The following is a 19684-nucleotide window of genomic DNA, read 5'->3' on the forward strand; positions in this document are numbered from 1 at the left end:
GTAGGATGCAATCTAATAATGATGAACCACAACCTGAAGCTTCAAAGAGACGCCAAAGGACAAAGTCAAAGCTGAAAGACTGAATGTGTCCCCTTCTCTTCTTTTCTGCCCTTTCAGTGTCAAAGAAGCACGGCCCCTTTGAAGTTTATTTCATGAGTGTTCAGTGATGGCATTTACAGAGCCGGACAATCTCCTCAGCCAACACCTTACAGACAACTCGCCATGGCCTTATGGACAAATACATTCAGGGACATAATTAAAATAAATTGTGATTATTGATTGGATTGTACGAACATGATCTCCGCTGTAAGCCATGTCACACTGTAGGATCTCAATTGTCATTCATGTTAGACTGTACGGCAGTCAAGATTCAAGTTAAATCAAATTTAAAACGGATCTATAGTTTTAGATCTATCAGTGACACGTTCGGTGACTGTGAGCTGCATTACATGTGGGATTGAAATGGTGGCTGGCAAACAAAAACCATCTCGCTTGTCGCTTGTCTTGAAAAGAAAAATAGAAGAAAAAAAACAAGACGATGTGCATGGAGCAAGTAGTGGTTTGTTGTCTCACTAATTGCGTCATCAGGTTCTGCGCTTCTATTGGTTTTTGATTTAACGGTTGTCGTAAGGAGAAGCAACACTGCAAGACTGTGCCTCAAAACTAGCGATCAAAGACAATGGCCAGATTTTGGCCTAGGATCTTCTAGGATTCTCAACTTTTGTCTCAGACGGCCAAATCGTGGCCAAAATCGTACAGTGTGAACCTAGCGTTCATACACCCGGCGCAATGCGACGCCAGACAAAAGTGTTTTTTGCTAGTTTCAGCCCGACACAGTTATCATTTTCACATCCAGCGTCACGTTTAAATAGCAAATGCACTCGCGGCCACCTATTCGTCCATTGCCGTGCTGGTCTGAAAACGAGGTGTGTTCAGGCGCATTGTTGGTGCGTTGCTATTTTGAGGCAACTGAAAACGACTGCGCCATTGACCAACAAAAACCTGGTCTAAAGTCAATAGTGCAGTATTTTTGTGTTATTTAAAGGGCGTGTTAGTAATATGCGCCTATAGGTGGGTACACAACGCACATACACTCTGCTTATTACACACACACATGGACGCGCAGCAGCACACAAACATTATTAAATATTACAAATAAAATAATTCCTCTCTGGAGAAGCGTTCAGTCTTTCTGCTTGCAAATTCTGCCATGTTAATAGCGAATCCGCCATTGTGCAACCGCAACTGGCTTTTAAAGGGAATGGGAGATGAGACTCTGATTGGTTTATTGCACGTTACGCCCAAAACACACCCATGACTCATTAAGAGACTATAGGGATAACCCTTTTGAACCATGCACCTGACGCACCGACCGTTTTTTCCACCATTAAACTAGCAAAAGTGGATTCGGACACTCTCTAAGTGCACCAGCGTCATGCGCTTCAGACCAATGTGCTCAGATCGTTAAAATAGGTAAAGTAAGACACATTTAAATTATTCACTTGAAATTGAGCCGCAGTGAAAGAATGAATAATTCTTTTAAGCTTTGAATAATAAATTGGTTGATCCGATTCACAACACAAACTAATATGTAAACAAATTAAAAATGAAAACTAATTAAATTTACATTAACCCTGGACCACAAAACCAGTCATAAGTCGCACAGGTATATTTATGGCAATAGCCAAAAATACATTGTATTGGTCAAAATGATAGATTTTTCTTTTTCTTTTTTGTTGCCAAAAATCATTTGGATATTAAGTAAAGATATTTTGTAAAGATATTTTGTAAATGTCCAACCGTAATTACATAAAAAAATATATATTGTTATTAGTAATATGCATGGTTAAGGACTTCATTTGGACAATTTTCTCAATATTTCGATTTTTTTGCACCCTCAGATTGCAGATTTTCAAATAGTTGTATCTCAGCCAAATATTGTCCTATCCTAACAGCGCATCAATAGAAAGGTTATTTATTCATATCTGTGCTTTATGAAAAAAAACAAAAAAAACTTTTTTTGATCCACAGAATAAAGAAAGTCATACGGGTTTGAAATCGACATTTTTGGGGGAACTATAACTGGAGCAATTATACAGGGAGCGAAAGCAAGAAAAAAAAGATTTTTATTCAAATTTCTCTCTTTTTAGTGTCATTTGTTTTTGTTTATTGGTAAAAATGTTGTCTCTCACCATCAGTGATACTGATTTGGATTCAAGGTCAAAGCGAACAATGGTCTACCCATCAGCGAGGCAATCTGCAAGAGATCAAGGTCGGTGAATCACTGGTTATGCCTGACTAGTCAGCAAATGTGTCACTGAAATAGGTGCCTTCATTTAAAAGTCACGCACACACAAACAAAATTATGCAGTGTGTTTGTGTATGCATATGCGTTCTGGAGGCTGTCATTTTGAATCCTCCAGAGAATGATGATTGCCTCATCCACCTTATGTGGCTGTGTGGACCGGAATTATAAAAGCAAACTATCACTGCGGGCCATGATTCATCTAACTGAGGACTGGTCGTCATTAACAATGGCGACTCACAATATCCATCACCCAGAGGCCAAAAGCACAGAGTGTCTCATCTATGGGTACATTTACATCATGGCATCCATAACAAATAACCTTGGGAGACCACACACTCTTAGTGCACTTACTGTATACTGATGAGAGTTATAAAACAGTTCTAGTCTTGGAAATTCATTTCACAAACTGTTTGTGTCATTGAGTAACTTATAGTTGACCAATACAGTACACAATATTAGTAGTTACTTTGTTGCTCCAAAAACAAAAATATTTCAGAACAAAGTCTCAATAGAACCGCTGCACGTTGTTGAAGAATTGTTTAGGTGATTGATTCAATGACCTAAACAATTCATAAAGACAGTCACTTGTTTCATTCCTGAATGAATCTACATTTTTCAATTAAGTGATTAGGTGAACGATTCAATGACTCTTTCATAAAGACGTCACTTGTTTTGTTCCTGAATGAATCAGTGTTTCGCAACAAATAAAGTGAATGATTCAATGACTCATTCATCACTTGTTTAGTTTCTGAATGAATTAGAGTTAAAAAATATGTAATCATTATTTATTCATAAAGACAGGCACTTGTTCTGTCCCTGAATGAATCAGCATTTTTCAGTTAACTGATTAGGTGAACGATTCAATGACTCGTTCATAAAGATGGTCACTTGTTTAGTTCCTGAATGAATCAGCATTTTTCAGTAAATTGATAAGGTGAACGATTCAATGACTCATTCATAAAGACATCACTTGTTTAGTTTCCTGAATGAATCTGCATTTTTCAGTTAATTGATTAGGTGAACGATTCAATGACTCATTCATAAGGACGTCACTTGTTTAATTTCCTGAATTAATCTGCAGTTTTCAATTAATTGATTAGGTGAACGATTCAATGACTCATTCATAAATACGTCACTTGTTTGGTTCCTGAATGAATCTGCATTTTTCAATTTATTGATTAGGTGAACGATTCAATGACTCATTCATAAAGACGTCACTTGTTTTGGTCCTGAATGAATCAGTGTTTTAAAAAAATATGTTAAGTATGATCATTATTTATTCATAAAGACATTCAACAAATAAAGTGAATGATTCAATGGCTCATTCATCACTTGTTTAGTTTCTGAATGAATTAGCGTTTTTTTTTAACAAATATGTAAAGTTTGATCATTATTTATTCATAAAGACGGGCACTTGTTCTGTTCCTGATTGAATCACTATATTTGAAATTATTGGTTGAGTGAATAAATCACTGACTCACTGATGACAGTCATTTACTACTTACTGGCAAATCAATGTAACTTACAGAATGAGTCACTGAAAACGAATGCACAAATGCACAAACTGACAGGCAAACAAAGAAAAGCAGAGTGGCAAACAGCAGAAAGTCCCAGCGAAGTTGGACTGTATATTAAATCCGTAGATCGGAACAAACTGTTCTAATCTTTAATTATTTACATTAAATCGCATATATAAACACATGGATTCAAGTCAATTTTTGTTTATCATAAATCAACCCTAAGCCCTGATTCCATCTGCTAGGGGTGTTGCTTTCTGCTGTTCTCATGTTTTATGCATATATGATGGTACCTTTCCCACAGGGGAACCTTTGCAGTGGTTTCAGAGGAGCCAGAGCAGGATTAGTAAGAGGCAGCCTGGCTTACCTTTATGCCCCAATTTATGATGAAATGTGTTGAGATGTTGGATACAAAGCGACTCATCTCATAAAACCTGAACTGATCTCCGAAGGTGAGATGGGAAATAATGCCAGACGTGTATTCATCAACTCTGCCGTGTGCTGAGAGACAAGACTAAAGTATTAATATGACCTGGGTCTCAGCGTCAGTAGGTCTGAAGCGGATGCTCATTAGCAAAATTTATACAACAAACCTCTATGAGACGCTCAGAGGTGTTCTTCATTTACACACTGTTAAATGCTAAAAGCGTCTGCTAAATGAATAAATGTAAATGTCTTCTTTTGTATTCCACAGAAGAAATTAAGTGATATAGGTTTGAAAAAAACAACATGGTGAGTAAATAATTTTTGGGTGAACTATCCTTTTAAGCATATTAAGTAAACGTTAAACCACACACAATGTAATTGCTGTATTGAAAACTATTGCTATCCTGTTGACAACACCTTCCCCTTAGATCTAAGGCAAGTCCTAGCTGGATTTGTGCATACGAGATTGTCTCCACGAATGTGACAAATGGAGGTGTCTGAGTATTAACTACCAAAAGCAGCAGGAAATAGTGCCGGAGCCTTTATAATTACTCCCTCTCAGTATAATTACCGGGTTTTCCTTTGACCGTGAAATAAAGGCACCTTGCTTTGCAATCTGCTGCACAGCTCATGGGATCTTTTCCATTGAGACAGCACAAGACTTTTTGCCTCCATTAATTTTTAAAGGCTCTCACCTCATTTTCTAGAAGGGAGCACGGCTCAAGTGCATATTTATATTATCAATATTCAGAAATATGGTAAATGCATATGTAATACTTCACTACGTGTTGTCATCAAAATGTATGCATAAAATTTCTAATTTCCCTTCGGACACATGCTGATCCAGCGACAAGCTTGCCTGTCCAGACTTAACACCAAAACTGCTGTGCGAAGAAACTTTTTAAATATCTTCTGCTTGGCTGTGATTGCTTAACAGACACTTATGGACCAGTGAAGAAAAATGTGTCAACAAAATATGGCTGATTAGGATAGAAATTCGTATTTGGGGGGAAAAAAAACTTGTTGCTTTAAAGGAACAGTGAACCGTGACATATTTCCACATGAAACGGAATATTGAATAGAGGGCAGGGTTTTACTTCAGCGCTCCTCCTCTCCATCTTAAAGTCCCAGTGAACCGGAAGTTGCAACTGATTTTATTTCAGTGCTGTGACGTATTTCCAAGTGAAACGGAATATTGAATAGAGGGCAGGGTTTTACTTCAGCGCTCCTCCTCTCCATCTCTCGCTCATAGCAGACTAACGGTTGGAGGGGAGTGGTTAACGATATTCAAACCCAAGCCGTCAAACTGCCGTCATCGGAAAGGGAATGCCATTCTAGACCGGAAGTTACTTCTCAGATTTTGATTAAAGATTACCACGGCACACAATTTTTTTCTGTGTATTAACTTGCACGGATTAATTGTTCACCCTAAGACATGTAATGTGTGCTAACAAAGTAAATAAGAACGATTTTGATTTCATGAGGACATGAGGAATAGTTCACCCAAAAATGAAAATGACTTTTCCTCAAGTTGGTCCAAACCATTTCTTAGTTCTGCTGTACACAAAGGATCATATTTGGAAGAATGAAACAAAGAAATGTTTCATTTTTGGGTGAACTCACTGCAAAAAAATGCTTTTCTTACTAAGTATTTTATTTTGTTTCCAGTCTAAATATCAAAAAATTCTTAAATCAAGAGGCTTTTACTAGATATGTAAAATTACATAAGCCATTTTTTCTCAAAATTAAGTGAGTTTCTCTTTAAAACAAGCACTGTCAATGGGGTAAGAAAAATTAGTTTGGGACAGATACAAAAATTTTTTGGCCGATAATTTTGCATGTTTTAAGCAAAAACTCACTTCATTTTGATTTTTTTACCCCTTAGAAAACAAGAAAAAATATCTTATGTAATTTTACTTATCTAGTAAATGCATGTTGATTTAAGATATTTTTTTTTTTTTTTTTTGATATTTAGACTGGAAACAAGACAAAAATACTAAGTAAGAAATCATTTTTTTGCAGTGCTGTCCCTTTAATGAGTCACACCTGGTTAGAACAAGTGTTAGCATTGGAATTTTCCACTTGGTATGTGTTCCAAAAGTGTTAAGCAACTTAACATATATTCATTTCACTATTACATGCAATTATCCTAAATTAGCAGCTGTTGAAGTATTGCTGATGTAAGCGAAGTTAATTACGCTACAATCAAAAATAATTATGTGCCATATTGGCAAAGTTTGAGTATCTTGTACAACATTAGGGTTGTCAAACTTTAACTGTCAGGAGGTTTACATTAAGCTCGACAGCGATGGAATAATGTGCTTGAATCATCATGTGTCATCACACACAATGCCCCGTATAAGGTGCAGGCTAATAAGGTGAACTAATTCGAATTAATTCTTCAAGCCATAGATTACAAAGCCCTTTTAATGATGATTATTGAATGGGGATTGCTGCACATTGAGGTTTTCGTTTCACTATTCGCTCTTTGGGGTCAGCAGTGGCCAGCCTGCAGAAAAAGTGGCAGGTCAGGAATTTCTGCAGTTTGTGCAGATGAAAATGACTCACTTGCCCTTATCTGTCTGGTCAGAATCAGAGTTGAAAAGAGAGGGTTGTCTCAGAACTATACAGTTTTACTATACAGTTCTGGAATACAATAGCAAATCTTCTACCAATCAGCTGTAAAGCGATCCTTCCATTTCTTGGCAGATATGTGCATAGATGTACTTTAAATCAGTCTCTTAAAAAAAACTGCTGAAGACAGTTTGGAAGCAAAAAGGCTTTCATTAAATATATACTTATAGCAGGCAATGGAATCAAACTGAAAATGCAAGATACCATGATTTATTCCCAGCTTTTAAAAAAAAACAATTAGTATATATTAGCTAGATCACAACCATGAACTATGATTTACTTCTTGCTAGTCGGTTGCTGACGGTATTCGGGGGAGGGACATTATCATCCTAGAGAGCATTTGATTGGACAAAAAAGTGTGTAGTGCAGGATGAGTCATCAATATGTTAGTCTAGCGTAGCCAGATCTTCAGACTGACAGCAGCTTTCATTGGTCAAGGACTGCCCAAAAGGACGTTTGACTGATAAGACCGTTTTGTTCTGCGTCATGTTTAGGGGCGTAAAAATGTGGTTGATATCCCTGCAATAACAGACCGTTGTGCAAGTTTACTGCAACAACGGAGCCGCGAACCTTGCATACTTTTGAAAATCCAGTGTTTGGTTGATCCTGGAAGCCTTCATTGTCACAGTTGTAAACATGATGGCGTTCTTCTTCCACGAGGGAGTTTGGAGTCGCGGCATTTGTTTCTAGGCGAACACAACACACACGTCTTGTGGACATCCTGTAGAATTCAACTAATCAGATGACGACTTCGAAACACCTGAAGCATTTCCAGATTAAGTGTGTCATTTACATCAGATGTTAAGCCAGCGATCTGGAGGTGTGCCAGTCTGAGGCTGAGACTATCAATATGTTTGCTCAGGTTTACTGAAAGAGAAAGACTGCAAATTAAAAACAAAATGCATATATTTGTTATAATCGATTAAATCAACACCAGCATGTAAACCACAAAACATTGGGTCAGGATAATTACATAGTCTAGCTTCAAAAGCCTTTTTATTTCTTTAAAGTTGTTTTCAGTGGCTCGATTTTAGAAACTCTTAGCTAAGCAATTTTTGTGCATGTAAATAGGATGAGACATATTTCTAATTATTCCTGTTCTACGATCTTTTCTAAACCAAAAAATCCAGTAGGCATTTTCTCTTTGTGTTGTTTGATCATTTAGGTCACTGACAAAACGCTTGAACGAGGATTAAGTAAAGTTCAGGGCATGAACCCTTTTGACCGAAGGCTTTCAGAGAGACGATCAATTTGGCAGGAGCTGTTTATGTCTAAATGTACACGTAAGTTTGTGTATGCGAGTGTGTGTTTAGCAAATAGCCATGTTTCAGTCTGCTGTCAAGGCCTCAGAGAGGAAATTGTGTAGCTCAGCAGGTAGAAATAAGTGATGAAGAAATGAGAGACATGCCAGGCTTAAAGGACATGGCGCCCTAAAAGAGAAAGAGACGCAGGGAAAATGTCTTTGAGCATCCATATTTGAGTGCTCACATCTGCAATTTTTCAACAGTTTTTCTGAACTCTTATGTGCTTAACTATGGTTATTAAGCAGTCTAAAGAGAAAGTGGTATGTCTTTTGTTAAAACTGGAGCATTTTGATTTTCCCTTATTTTCCTTTATTTCTCACAAACGAAGTGCAGTTTAAATCACAATGAAGACTTCTTTAAGGAGAGCTTTTTAAAATTGGACTTTGAACTTTTCACACGAAGGTTCAATTATCACATTAGTGGGCAGATCTTTAATTAGGAGAACCTTACGTAAAGTAAGACTTAAGAAAAATACCATTTAAGAAAATAAAATAATTTAAACAAAATTGACAGTAAAGATTTCCATTTCAAATAAATGCAGTTCTTTTGAACTTTCTATTAGTCAAAGAAACCTGAAGAAAATGTATCATGGTTTCCACAAAAATATTAAGCAGCATAACTGTTTACAATACTGATAATAATAATAAATGTTTATTGAGAAACGCATCAGTATACACTCTAAAAAAATGGTGCTATATTTAAGTGCTGTATAACACCAAATCTTGGTGCTTCAGTGGTTCTTCAGCAGTTCTTTGGGATGACTGAGGTGCTATATAGCGCCGCTACCAGAACCTGTTAAGATAAGGTGCTATATAGCATCAAAAGTGGTTCCCCTATGATTACGAGCCAAGAACCACTTTTAGTGCCATATAGCACCATTTTTTTGGAGTGTACAGTATTAGAGAGATTTCTGAAGAAGTGTGATATATAAATATATGGTGAAGTGGTGACAGGTGAAATGAATAACACTGATTGTCTCTTCATCACGGCATCTATTAGTGAGCCAAATTTTGATGGCTTGACAACTGGGTCAGAGCATCTCCAGAACTGCAGCTCTTGTGGGGTGTTCTGGTCTGCAGTGGTCAGTATCTATCAAAAGTGGTCCAAGGAAGGAACAATGGTGAACCGACGACAGGGTCATGGGCAGCCAAGGCTCATTGATGCACGTGGGGAGCGAAGGCTGGCCCGTGTGGTCCGATCAAACAGAAAATCGCTCAAGAAGTTAATGCTGGTTCTGATAGAAAGGTGTCAGAATACACAGTGCAGTTTGTTGCGTATGTGGCTGCATAGTCGCAGACCAGTCAGGGTGCCCATACTGACCCCTGTCAACCGCCGAAAGCGCCAACAGTGGGAATATGAGCATCAGAACTGGACCATGGAGCAATGGAAGAAGGTGAACTGGTCTGATGAATCACGTTTTCTTTTACATCACGTGGATGGCCGGGTGCGTGTGCATTGATTACCTGGGGAACACATGGCACCAGGATGCACTATGGGAAGAAGGCAAGCCGGCGGAGGCAGTGTATTCTACAAGTTCTGCTGGGAAACCTTGGGTCTTTATTCCAGGGTAAATGTTTAACATTTAATAGATGAACAAGTTTAAACAATAAGTTTGAAGTTCCACTTGATTTCAAGTATTCAAATGTATCCATAATTGAATAACTATGCTGTCTTTCTACTTTCAATTTCATTGTTCTTTCAATTTTCAAACGACTTAAAATAACTCTAAAGGCTTTAAAGTAATTTTGCACTGCCAGACACCAACCTAATGCTGACAAATCACCAGGTTACACTTCTCAGAAATGTCATGATCTGACAAATACCAGTTGAACACAATATATATATGAAGACTTCAGACTTAAGTCCGTCGGACGTTTTTCTTTAAAATAAGCATTTTTGTCAGGCTTCTATGTAGGCTATAGGTTTCTACCTAAGTACCAGTACTTCTGAATGGGCTGAGGCTGGGATTTAGTGGGTTTGAAGTGAAAGTATTTTATGAACGTATACTATATGCGGAGAGCATTCACTCAGTATCGTTTTCTCATTTTTGACTGAAGTGGCTTTTAGAGGCTTTTGCATCTGAACTCTTCAATATATATATATATATATATATATATATATATATATATATATATATATATATATATATATATATATATATATATATATAAAATACCGCTGAAAACAAGCACCGACCAACACCAACGTTTCACACTAATACAACAAAAACCAACAAATGTGTCTGTTGCCATTGGTGGGCGTCTATTGGAGTAGTGTGAATTACCTAAACTTGCTAAGCATTTTACAGCTGCTCTGATGCTGAAGTGGCACTTGGTGTGTTTCCGGATGGCTCAGGTCCACCAGGAAACACCACAGAGGATGGAGGAAAAAGGTTTTGATTGGACCATCTTCATTTACAGGAAAAATGTAGCTGATTTCACTTCTCTCACTGACATTGGATGTCATAATGATCAGTACTGCTGGTGACATTTCAGTGTTAGTTACATAAAAAGGAAATATTTTCACATACATATATATATATATATATATATACAGCTGAAATTTAGAAATGTATAAAAAAAAACTTACAAACTTGTCAGGCAATTTCATTTCCATGATGAAAAGTCATTCAAAACCCACTTTTAATTTGTTGCATTGCATAATAAGCTCACATCTTAAAACAGTGAAATATTTCTTTTAATTACACAGAAGGAAAAATATTATGGGTAAAAAAGTTTTGAAAAAGTCTACTGCATGACTATTAGATACAACAGTCTGACTGAGCAGCAGGTCTGTAATTAAAATCAGCCTTAGTTTCTTTTTTTATAACTTTGTGTTACTATATCAATTTAGACTTATTAAAGCTACTTAAGTTATCCTACCAAGAGCAGTGAGGGGTTTTCTCTCAGCCTTGTCAAGATAGTGGCTTGATTAATATCCCTTAATTGCACATTTTCCAAGTATAATCTAAAGGCCTCCGGTAAAGGAAACTAATAAAATAGTTATTAGTTTCAATTATAAGTCAATTTTTTTGTTCCAAAAGAGCATGTATTGGGGGATTTTTTCAAAGATAAGCAAGGTAAAAATGAATGCATGAATGAACAAACAAATGGATGGACGGACAGACAGACAGATGGATGAATATGACTGTCCCTTGAATTCTACACTGCATAGTTTAGCCTATTGTATTTTTAGATTTCAGCAATGAACTTAAGCTGGGAATAATTTAGTTAACCAATGAGAAAGCACAGTGCAGGCCGAACTCTTAAGGGGATTCTTGGAGTGTGTGGAGAGACAGATGTCTGAATTATGGCCATATTGTAAAAGGAGCTTTTTCCTCACAAGTTCCGAGCACTAGGATATAAACAGAAAAGAATCCTGAACATTTTTTGAGAGAAATAAATAGGGTAAAATCCCACGGATGATTTTTGCCAGGGGGCTCAAAGGAAAAGGTGAACTCTAGAGACGTTTACTATAAAAAAAGTATGCGCTTGTTTACTCCACCAAGTAAAAAAATAAATAAAAATAGACTAAAATGTTTTAAGAACATATGTCCCTAACATAACTAGCCTTTAGGACAGTGAAGTCTGAAATGGTTGGGCCTCATTGTTAACTGCCCACAATGTATTATGTTTCCTAGTTAATTTGACTGCAGCAGCGCATGTGGTTTCACACTGACAGACGCCAGGATGCTCATAAAAAATGCTGGACACATTCTAACAAGTACTGTTTTGCAATCCACCACACTGATAGTTATAGGTCTGTGATGAGGACACTGTGTAATAATTACAGGATACAGAAACGATATTTCGCATAGCCAAAACTGAGATGATTTAAAAGGGAAATGAATATGCATGAGAACTTTTCATCCACAAACAAGCAATTGCATAATCCCGACTTTTATATTCCGTTATACAGTGTGGAAATTTGCCATAATTAGTAAACGGTCAATTAGGTGGCTTTTGAAGGGTTTGCAATCAATATATAAATGCTTATTGTGCAGTGTGCACACAAAGCTGGAAAGGAGGAAAAAGTCAATTACGTCTGATTATTATGCCTCATCTGTTGTCGAAATAGCTAATGTTCTGCATGGTTACATAACCAATGCTGCATTATGAAAGCAACTTTACACCTGTGCTGATACCTCATATCATGCAATACCACAAACACCTTGCAGCATCTTAAATAACCCACCTAATTTGTTTTGCCTGTCTAGGTCTGTTTAGTATTCAATATTAATGACTATTGAGCATTACCCCCCCCCCCCCCCCCGCATCCTATCAAAATTAATTTAATAAACAAAACAAGCATGCAATAGCCTGGCTGTGTTTGCGCTATTGTTTCACATCTGATGTGTCTGTTTCCAAGCAAAATTGCAATGTTGATTAGAATGACAGAAGGGTCACTGGATCTCTGTAATTTACTCAAGTCCCTCTGCACACATTGAATTTCCCCTCCTCTGGGGTCACATGTATTCATTTGGCAGGCACACTGGAGGAGACATAATCAGATGATGATGTGCTCTTTTACTATCTTGACCTTTTGGGTGTTGCGTGTGTTTGCTATGATTATAAAATGACTGTGGCTGCAGTCCTGCAGTACGGACAAGCTCTGAAATCCACCGCAACACACAGGCTAACCACCATCACCAAGACAAATATACAAAGAGCTTGTATTCAGTCTGACGACCATCCGGTGGACACTACAGGGAGACACACCCCGCTCAGTTAGGGTAGGTCCTTTGCAGTTGCTGACCACTGGCCTCATACACCCACACATGTGACTAAAAACAGCTAATTCGCTGGATCATCCAGATGTCAAATAGCTCAGAGACGGAATGGACACCAAACCAGGGTCATTGCTAAAATTCACAGGGTGCAAGACAAACATTTTGACTAGATTTAAACATTGTCTAAATGTTCACGTTTATCAGATTAAATGTATTCAAAATGTACACTCTTTCTCTTACCAGAAAATAGACCAAAAACACTGAGGACTTGTCCTACACAGATTTCTTTCCATTCAAATACTCTCTAGAATGAGAACATCTCTCCCTCTAATACTACCAGCAACCAAATTTTTTTCAACGTTTTCAACAGTCTTTATATTAAGAAATATTTCTTGTGCACCAAATCACAGTATTAGAATGGTTTCAAAAGTATCTTGTGCTTCGATTGCCTTGAGTTTTCAATAAAAGGGGCGAGGCCTGGTTGAGTTGCGCTATAGTGTTTTCCACCGCAAATCTAAACCCCCTCTTTTTTTGGCCTTCCTAAGGCGGACAATCTTAGGAAACAGTGGTTAAAATGTATTTTCATCACTATTCCTCAGAAGTATACAATCACCTTTTGTTGTGTTCTCCCTATTTTTCTAACAACTGTTTTCTGAACCATGAAGTACAATGCATAATACAAATATGATGCAGTTTGTATAAATGACACACTGTTATAACATCACATCCAAAATGTAAGAGAGGTATAAAATAAAGAATTACCACTGTGAAATATCCTGCACAAGTTGAGCTTGAGAAGGTGGTTTGAGTTGATCAGCTTGCACTTCTTGACTTTCAATATCGGACTAGGGCCCGTTCTGATATGGCAAAACTGGCATAGCTAGCGTAATTACAGTAGTATTTACAGTGCCCCAGGAAGGGTCCGGAGCTAATTCTTAATAGTTATTAAGGGGCGTTACATTTCTGACACACACTCTAAGTGGTAGACAAATCACAACAAACTGGGACCAGCTGACCAATTAATGACCAAATTGCTGACCAAATTCTTTTGTTTAATGCCTGCGGTAATTATGAGTGAAACATCATGTCATCATTTTCTATCAGACATTGCCACCTTGAGGAATAAAGCTAAATTGCACTTATTAAGTCATCAGAGATTCAATTATTGTTGTAAAGAAAAAAAATGACTTACACTATTACATACCTCGGGTCAATAGCGACCTTGTACACTTCTTACAATAAATAAATTGAAAACAGGCATTATTTTATATTTGTTTGTTATATTGTTGATAGATTGAGGAATACTAAGAAGATTGATGTCTAACTTTTCAAAAAAAATGAATGAGGGGGAATACTATGTTTTACTGTATGGAGTGGAAATGGAAATACAATGTTTTACTGTACTTTTGAACCAAACTTCCATATCAACACACATTTTTTTAGGCATGAGTACTCACTGAGTTCTGCAATGCTCCCCACGCGGGTCGCCAGGAGGGACTGTTCAATGGTGCGGAGTTCAGCCTGGCTGTAGGTATGGCTCTCTCCGGTTTTCCCTGCTCGCTGCTGGTCATGGTGCAGGTTCAGACTGTCCGGCAGGCTCAATACACCTGTGGGGCAAAGATCAGACAATTAAAAATAAATAAACATTTGAACAAGCCAAAGCCAGGCAAAAAACATCTGCCATGGGACCAGGAGACTTGGAGAGCAAAGTATTATGACATTATCATTGTCTGAGAGGCAAATCAAACAACCCCTGAAGAGATTAAAACCGCTGTTTTTGTGTTGGATCTTTTTCAAATTGCAACAAACCATGCGCCCACAGGTGAGTTCAGCAGCGTGTATTGGCTGGAGCCCTGGCCGTCTAATGTTCATTCAATAACCCTAATCAAATTACTGCACAGCACCGCAGCCAAGGCTTTTGTTTGAACTGGAGAACAGGCAACGACAGATGGGATATTGAGCTCAGCCACAGGTGAATAAAGACAGACAAGCAGCTATCTGTCATAGCTAAAGGCTTCACACGTTGGGACTATATTGTGTTTCTTAACTGGTTTTAATTAATGTCTGATATCTGTAACTATTTGTTATTTTAAACACATCCCTACTCATTTGCCTTGTAATAAGTCAGCATATTTAAGCTATATAGATTTTTTTCAATAAATAATAAGTTAATATCGAGTAACTTCCAGATTAGACACAGTATTGTCAGTTAAGATGTCTACATTTGCTCCACCACAGCAGAACCACTCAGTTATGGCCTTCTTGCATGAATATTTCAATGATTAACCCATAAAAGAAAGCTATTTGTTCCATTCCTGTGGAGTAAATGGTTCAATGACTCACTCATAAAGAGTCCCCTGATACATTTCTTAATGAAACTTCTTAAAAAGCACTTTTTTTAAATTATTTGATTAAATAAATGATTCATTGACTCATTAAGATTTGTTTTGTTCCAGAATGAAACTGTTGTCGAATGAATTGGTTGAGTAAGTTATTCAACGACTCACTCTTAAAGACATTTGATTAATTCCTGAATGAATCAACATTTTTGAACGATAAAACTGAATAAATGATTCAATGACTCACTCAAAGACCACCACCATTAGTTCCTGAAAAAAAATCTGTTGTTGAACGAGTTGAGTTGAATAAATGATTAAATTACTCACTCATAAAGGCAGTTATCTGACTCACTTCTGAATGGATCAGCACTTTTGAATGAAACGGTTGAGTAAATGATTCAATTACACCTTCATAAAGTTTTTGAATTATAAAACTGAATACATGATTCAATGACTCACTCGTAAAGACCACCACAATTAGTTCCTAAATAAATCAGTGTTATTGAATGAGTTGAGTTGAATAAATTATTAAATGACTCACTCATAAAGGCAGTTATCTGACTCACTTCTGAACGGATCAGCACTTTTGAATGAAACGGTTGAATAAATGATTCAATTACACCTTCATAAAGTTTTTGAATGATAAAATGATTCAATGACTCACTCATAAAGACCACCACCATTAGTTCCTATAAATCAGTGTTATTGAATGAGTTGAGTTGAATAAATGATTAAATGACTCACTCATAAAGGCAGTTATCTGACTCACTTCTGAACAGATCAGCACTTTTGAATGAAACGGTTGAATAAATGATTCAATTACACCTTCATAAAGTTTTTGAATGATAAAACTGAATTAATGATTCAATGACTCACTCGTAAAGACCACCACCATTAGTTCCTAAATAAATCAGTGTTATTGAATGAGTTGAGTTGAATAAATTATTAAATGACTCACTCATAAAGGCAGTTATCTGACTCACTTCTGAATGGATCAGCACTTTTGAATGAAGCGTTTGAGTAAATGACTCAGTGACTCCTTCATAAAGTTTTTGAATGATAAAACTGAATACATGATTCAATGACTCACTCGTAAAGACCACCACCATTAGTTCCTGAATAAATTGGTGTAATTAAATGAGTTGAGTTGAGTGAATGATTAAATGACTCACTCATAAAGCAAGTTATCTGACTCACTTTTGAACGGATCAGCACTTTTGAATAAAACGGTTGAGTAAATGATTCAATGACTCAAATGACTGACAGGAAGGTGGCTGTATTTTAAAACTCTTAGAACACCATTGCATTTCAGTGGTATTGAAATGCCACTCAGCTAATCCAATCAAATTAGAGGACTAGAACGAACATGTATACATGACAACATCGATAGATACACAAACACAAAACAGTGTTAGAAATAATGTTACATAATTCAATTTCAAATGAGTGATTCCACAAGTGATTCCTCTTTAAAGTTAATCAAAAGACACAAAATAACTTAATGTGCATGTCAATAATACAAACTGTAACATTACTTGTATAATAAGTAACACCATATTTAAACATGGTACTATGTAACATTCTCCAACACTGCACACAAACACGCAACAGCCTACCAGGAAGCTATTTTAAGCAGGTTATACTCTTGACTTTCATCTAAAGGGATTTGTGTTGTCAGTCTCCCAGAGGTGGGTAAATATCCTGTATCCTGTTGTATATTGAATGAAGCCGTTAGCACAAAACAACACAGGGAAAGAAACACAGAAACTCATGAAGTTTTCATAACGCCATGATTAAAATGACCTGGCACAGGGAGTTCTGGCTGCTGCAAATCTCTTTGTGGTTAGTGAGTTTATGCATAATGGAGGATGTGCAATATTTGCCAGATGGGGGACAAGCTGAATGCTTTGTCAAGAAACACAATGTTGTTCATGGGTGACATGATGCTTTTAAGGAATTTTTAAGGGAGTTCAAGCGAGGGAACGCTTTGTTTTGTTTGATTGCCTCGTCTGATGAAGTTTCTTTTAAGATGAGTGCCGAAGTACTGCGTGAGGAGCAAGTGTTTGCATGTGTACGGTCCCTAATGAAGCCGGAGGACATCGCACAAGCCAGTGTGATGATGCCAGCTACAGTAGTTTCAGCATTTTGCTGCAGGTTTTTGTACAGTTGAGCGAGGGGGGAGAGAGAGAATGATGAAAACAAAATCCGGCACAAAGTTACAGGGGATTGCTTGACCTGTTTTTGACTGTAAAAAAAATCCTTACAGCTGGGTTATATATGGTAACATATGTATGTATGTTAAATACATCATAGGATGTTATTTAGTTAACTTTATTAGTGCTCCTATTTCATTTACCCCCTGATTTCACAGAAAAGGCTTAAGCCTAGCACTAACATGTCTTAAAATGTCAGTGCCATTGTTTTGTCTCAAAATGACATTTATAAAAACTGAACTATTGCCTAATCCTGTTTTAATCTAAGCCCTGCCTGTGAAACCAGGCCTTTATTTTATAATGTTAATGTCAACCGAATTGAGTTTTTAAAATATGTTTTCACTGTAAAATGTTCTGATAATAAAGCAGATGGTACTGACAAATTAAAATTGCTAAATAAAACAATTCAATGCACAAAACCGAAAACAAAAATAAGACGAAAAGCACCTTTTAAATAAAATCTAAACAACTGTGGCGGGAATAAATCAATAGGCAATTAATAATTTTTACTAATGCAAAACTTATTTTGTATTTCTATTCTTTATTTTTATTTCTACAACAAGGCAATGCAATATTTTAGTATATTCTAATATATTTGATATACTATTTTTAAAAATACATGATCTAAATATAAATAATATAAAATTGTGATGGTGGGGAACTGTCATATTGGCCCATAAATTACAAGACATTAAATTATTTTAATCATATATATATATTTTTATCATATATATATATATATTATCATATATTATATATGTATATATATATATATATTATTATATATAATTTTTTTTTTTAATGTTTTTAAAGAAGTCTCTTCTGCTCACCAAGGCTGCATTTATGTTATTAAAAATACACAAAAGCTGTAATATTGTGAAATATTATTAAAATGTAAAATAACTGAATATATTTTATTTTAAAATGTAATTTATTCCTATGATGCAAAGCTGAATTTTGAGCATCACTACTCCAGTCTTCAGTGTCACATGATCCTTCAGAAATAATTATAATATGATGATTTGCTGCTCAAGAAACATTTATGATTATTATCAATGTTGAAAATGTTTTTTTTTTTAGGATTTTTTGATGAATAGAAAGTTCAAAAGAACAGTATTTATCTGAAATAGAAAGCTTTTGTAACATTGTACTACTGTTGAGAGGTTTTGAGTCGGTAAGAATTATATTTATTTTTTGGGGGGAGGGGGGGGGGGATTAAAAGAAATTAATAGAAGTCCTAATTCAACAATGATACTTTAAATTGATCAACTGTATAGACATTTATAATGTTGCAAAAGCTTTATATTTCAGATAAATGCTGTTCTTTTGAATTTTATATTCATTAAATAATCCTGAAACAAATTGTACACAACTGTTTTCGACATAATAATAATAATAAATAAATAAATAATAATAATAATAAATGTTTCTTTAGCAGCAAATCATTATATTAGAATGATTTCTGAAGGATCTTGTGACTCTAAAGACTGGAGTAATGATGCTGAAAATTCAGCTTTGAATCACAGAAAGAAATTGCATTTTAAAATATATTCAAATAGAAAAAAAGTTATATTAAATTGTAAAAATATTTCACAATAATACAGTTTTTGCTGTATTTTTGATCAAATAAATACAGCCTTGGTGAGCAGAAGAGACTTTGAAAAAACTTTTCACCAGTAGTGTACACACACACGCACGCACGCACGCACGCACGCACGCACGCACGCACGCACGCACGCACGCACGCACGCACGCACGCACGCACACACACACACACACACACACACACACACACACACACACACACACACACACACACACACACACACACACACACACACACTTCTACTTTTATATATATATTTATATAACAATAATATTTGATTAAATAATAAAAATATGTTTTAACTTATATAGTAAGTTGAAATCAAATTGATTGATTGTAATAACAGTTAAAATGAAATAATAATAATAAAAAAAATTTAAAGAGTATATCTAACAATCAGTTTTTATCAGGCACAAACACAAACAAAAGAATGCACTCTTAAAAAAACCTGCAATGCGAGCTGTCATCATCCTGGGATAATTCCCAGAATGATATGGGAGGAGAAACAGACAGGTTTTTGATCGCAAGAAATCTTCTCATGACTCTTTCTCTTTGGCCAAAAATATGCACTCCATTGGGAAAAAACCAGGCCTCAATATTTTATGACC

The 19684-nt window shown here is 36.1% G+C and overlaps 1 protein-coding gene across 1 annotated transcript in view; it reads right to left on the bottom strand.

Moving 5' to 3' along the window:
- btbd11a (BTB (POZ) domain containing 11a) overlaps positions 1-19684 on the bottom strand; it is a 174022-nt gene that overhangs the window by 47347 nt on the left and 106991 nt on the right. Inside the window, exon 2 of the mRNA XM_079818107.1 lies at positions 14376-14525. Coding sequence (XP_079674233.1) covers positions 14376-14525 — 150 coding nt within the window. The remainder of the gene's footprint in view (positions 1-14375; positions 14526-19684) is intronic.

The sequence above is a fragment of the Gobio gobio genome (genome assembly GCF_949357685.1).
Source record: "Gobio gobio genome assembly, chromosome: 5".
NCBI lineage: Eukaryota > Metazoa > Chordata > Actinopteri > Cypriniformes > Gobionidae > Gobio > Gobio gobio.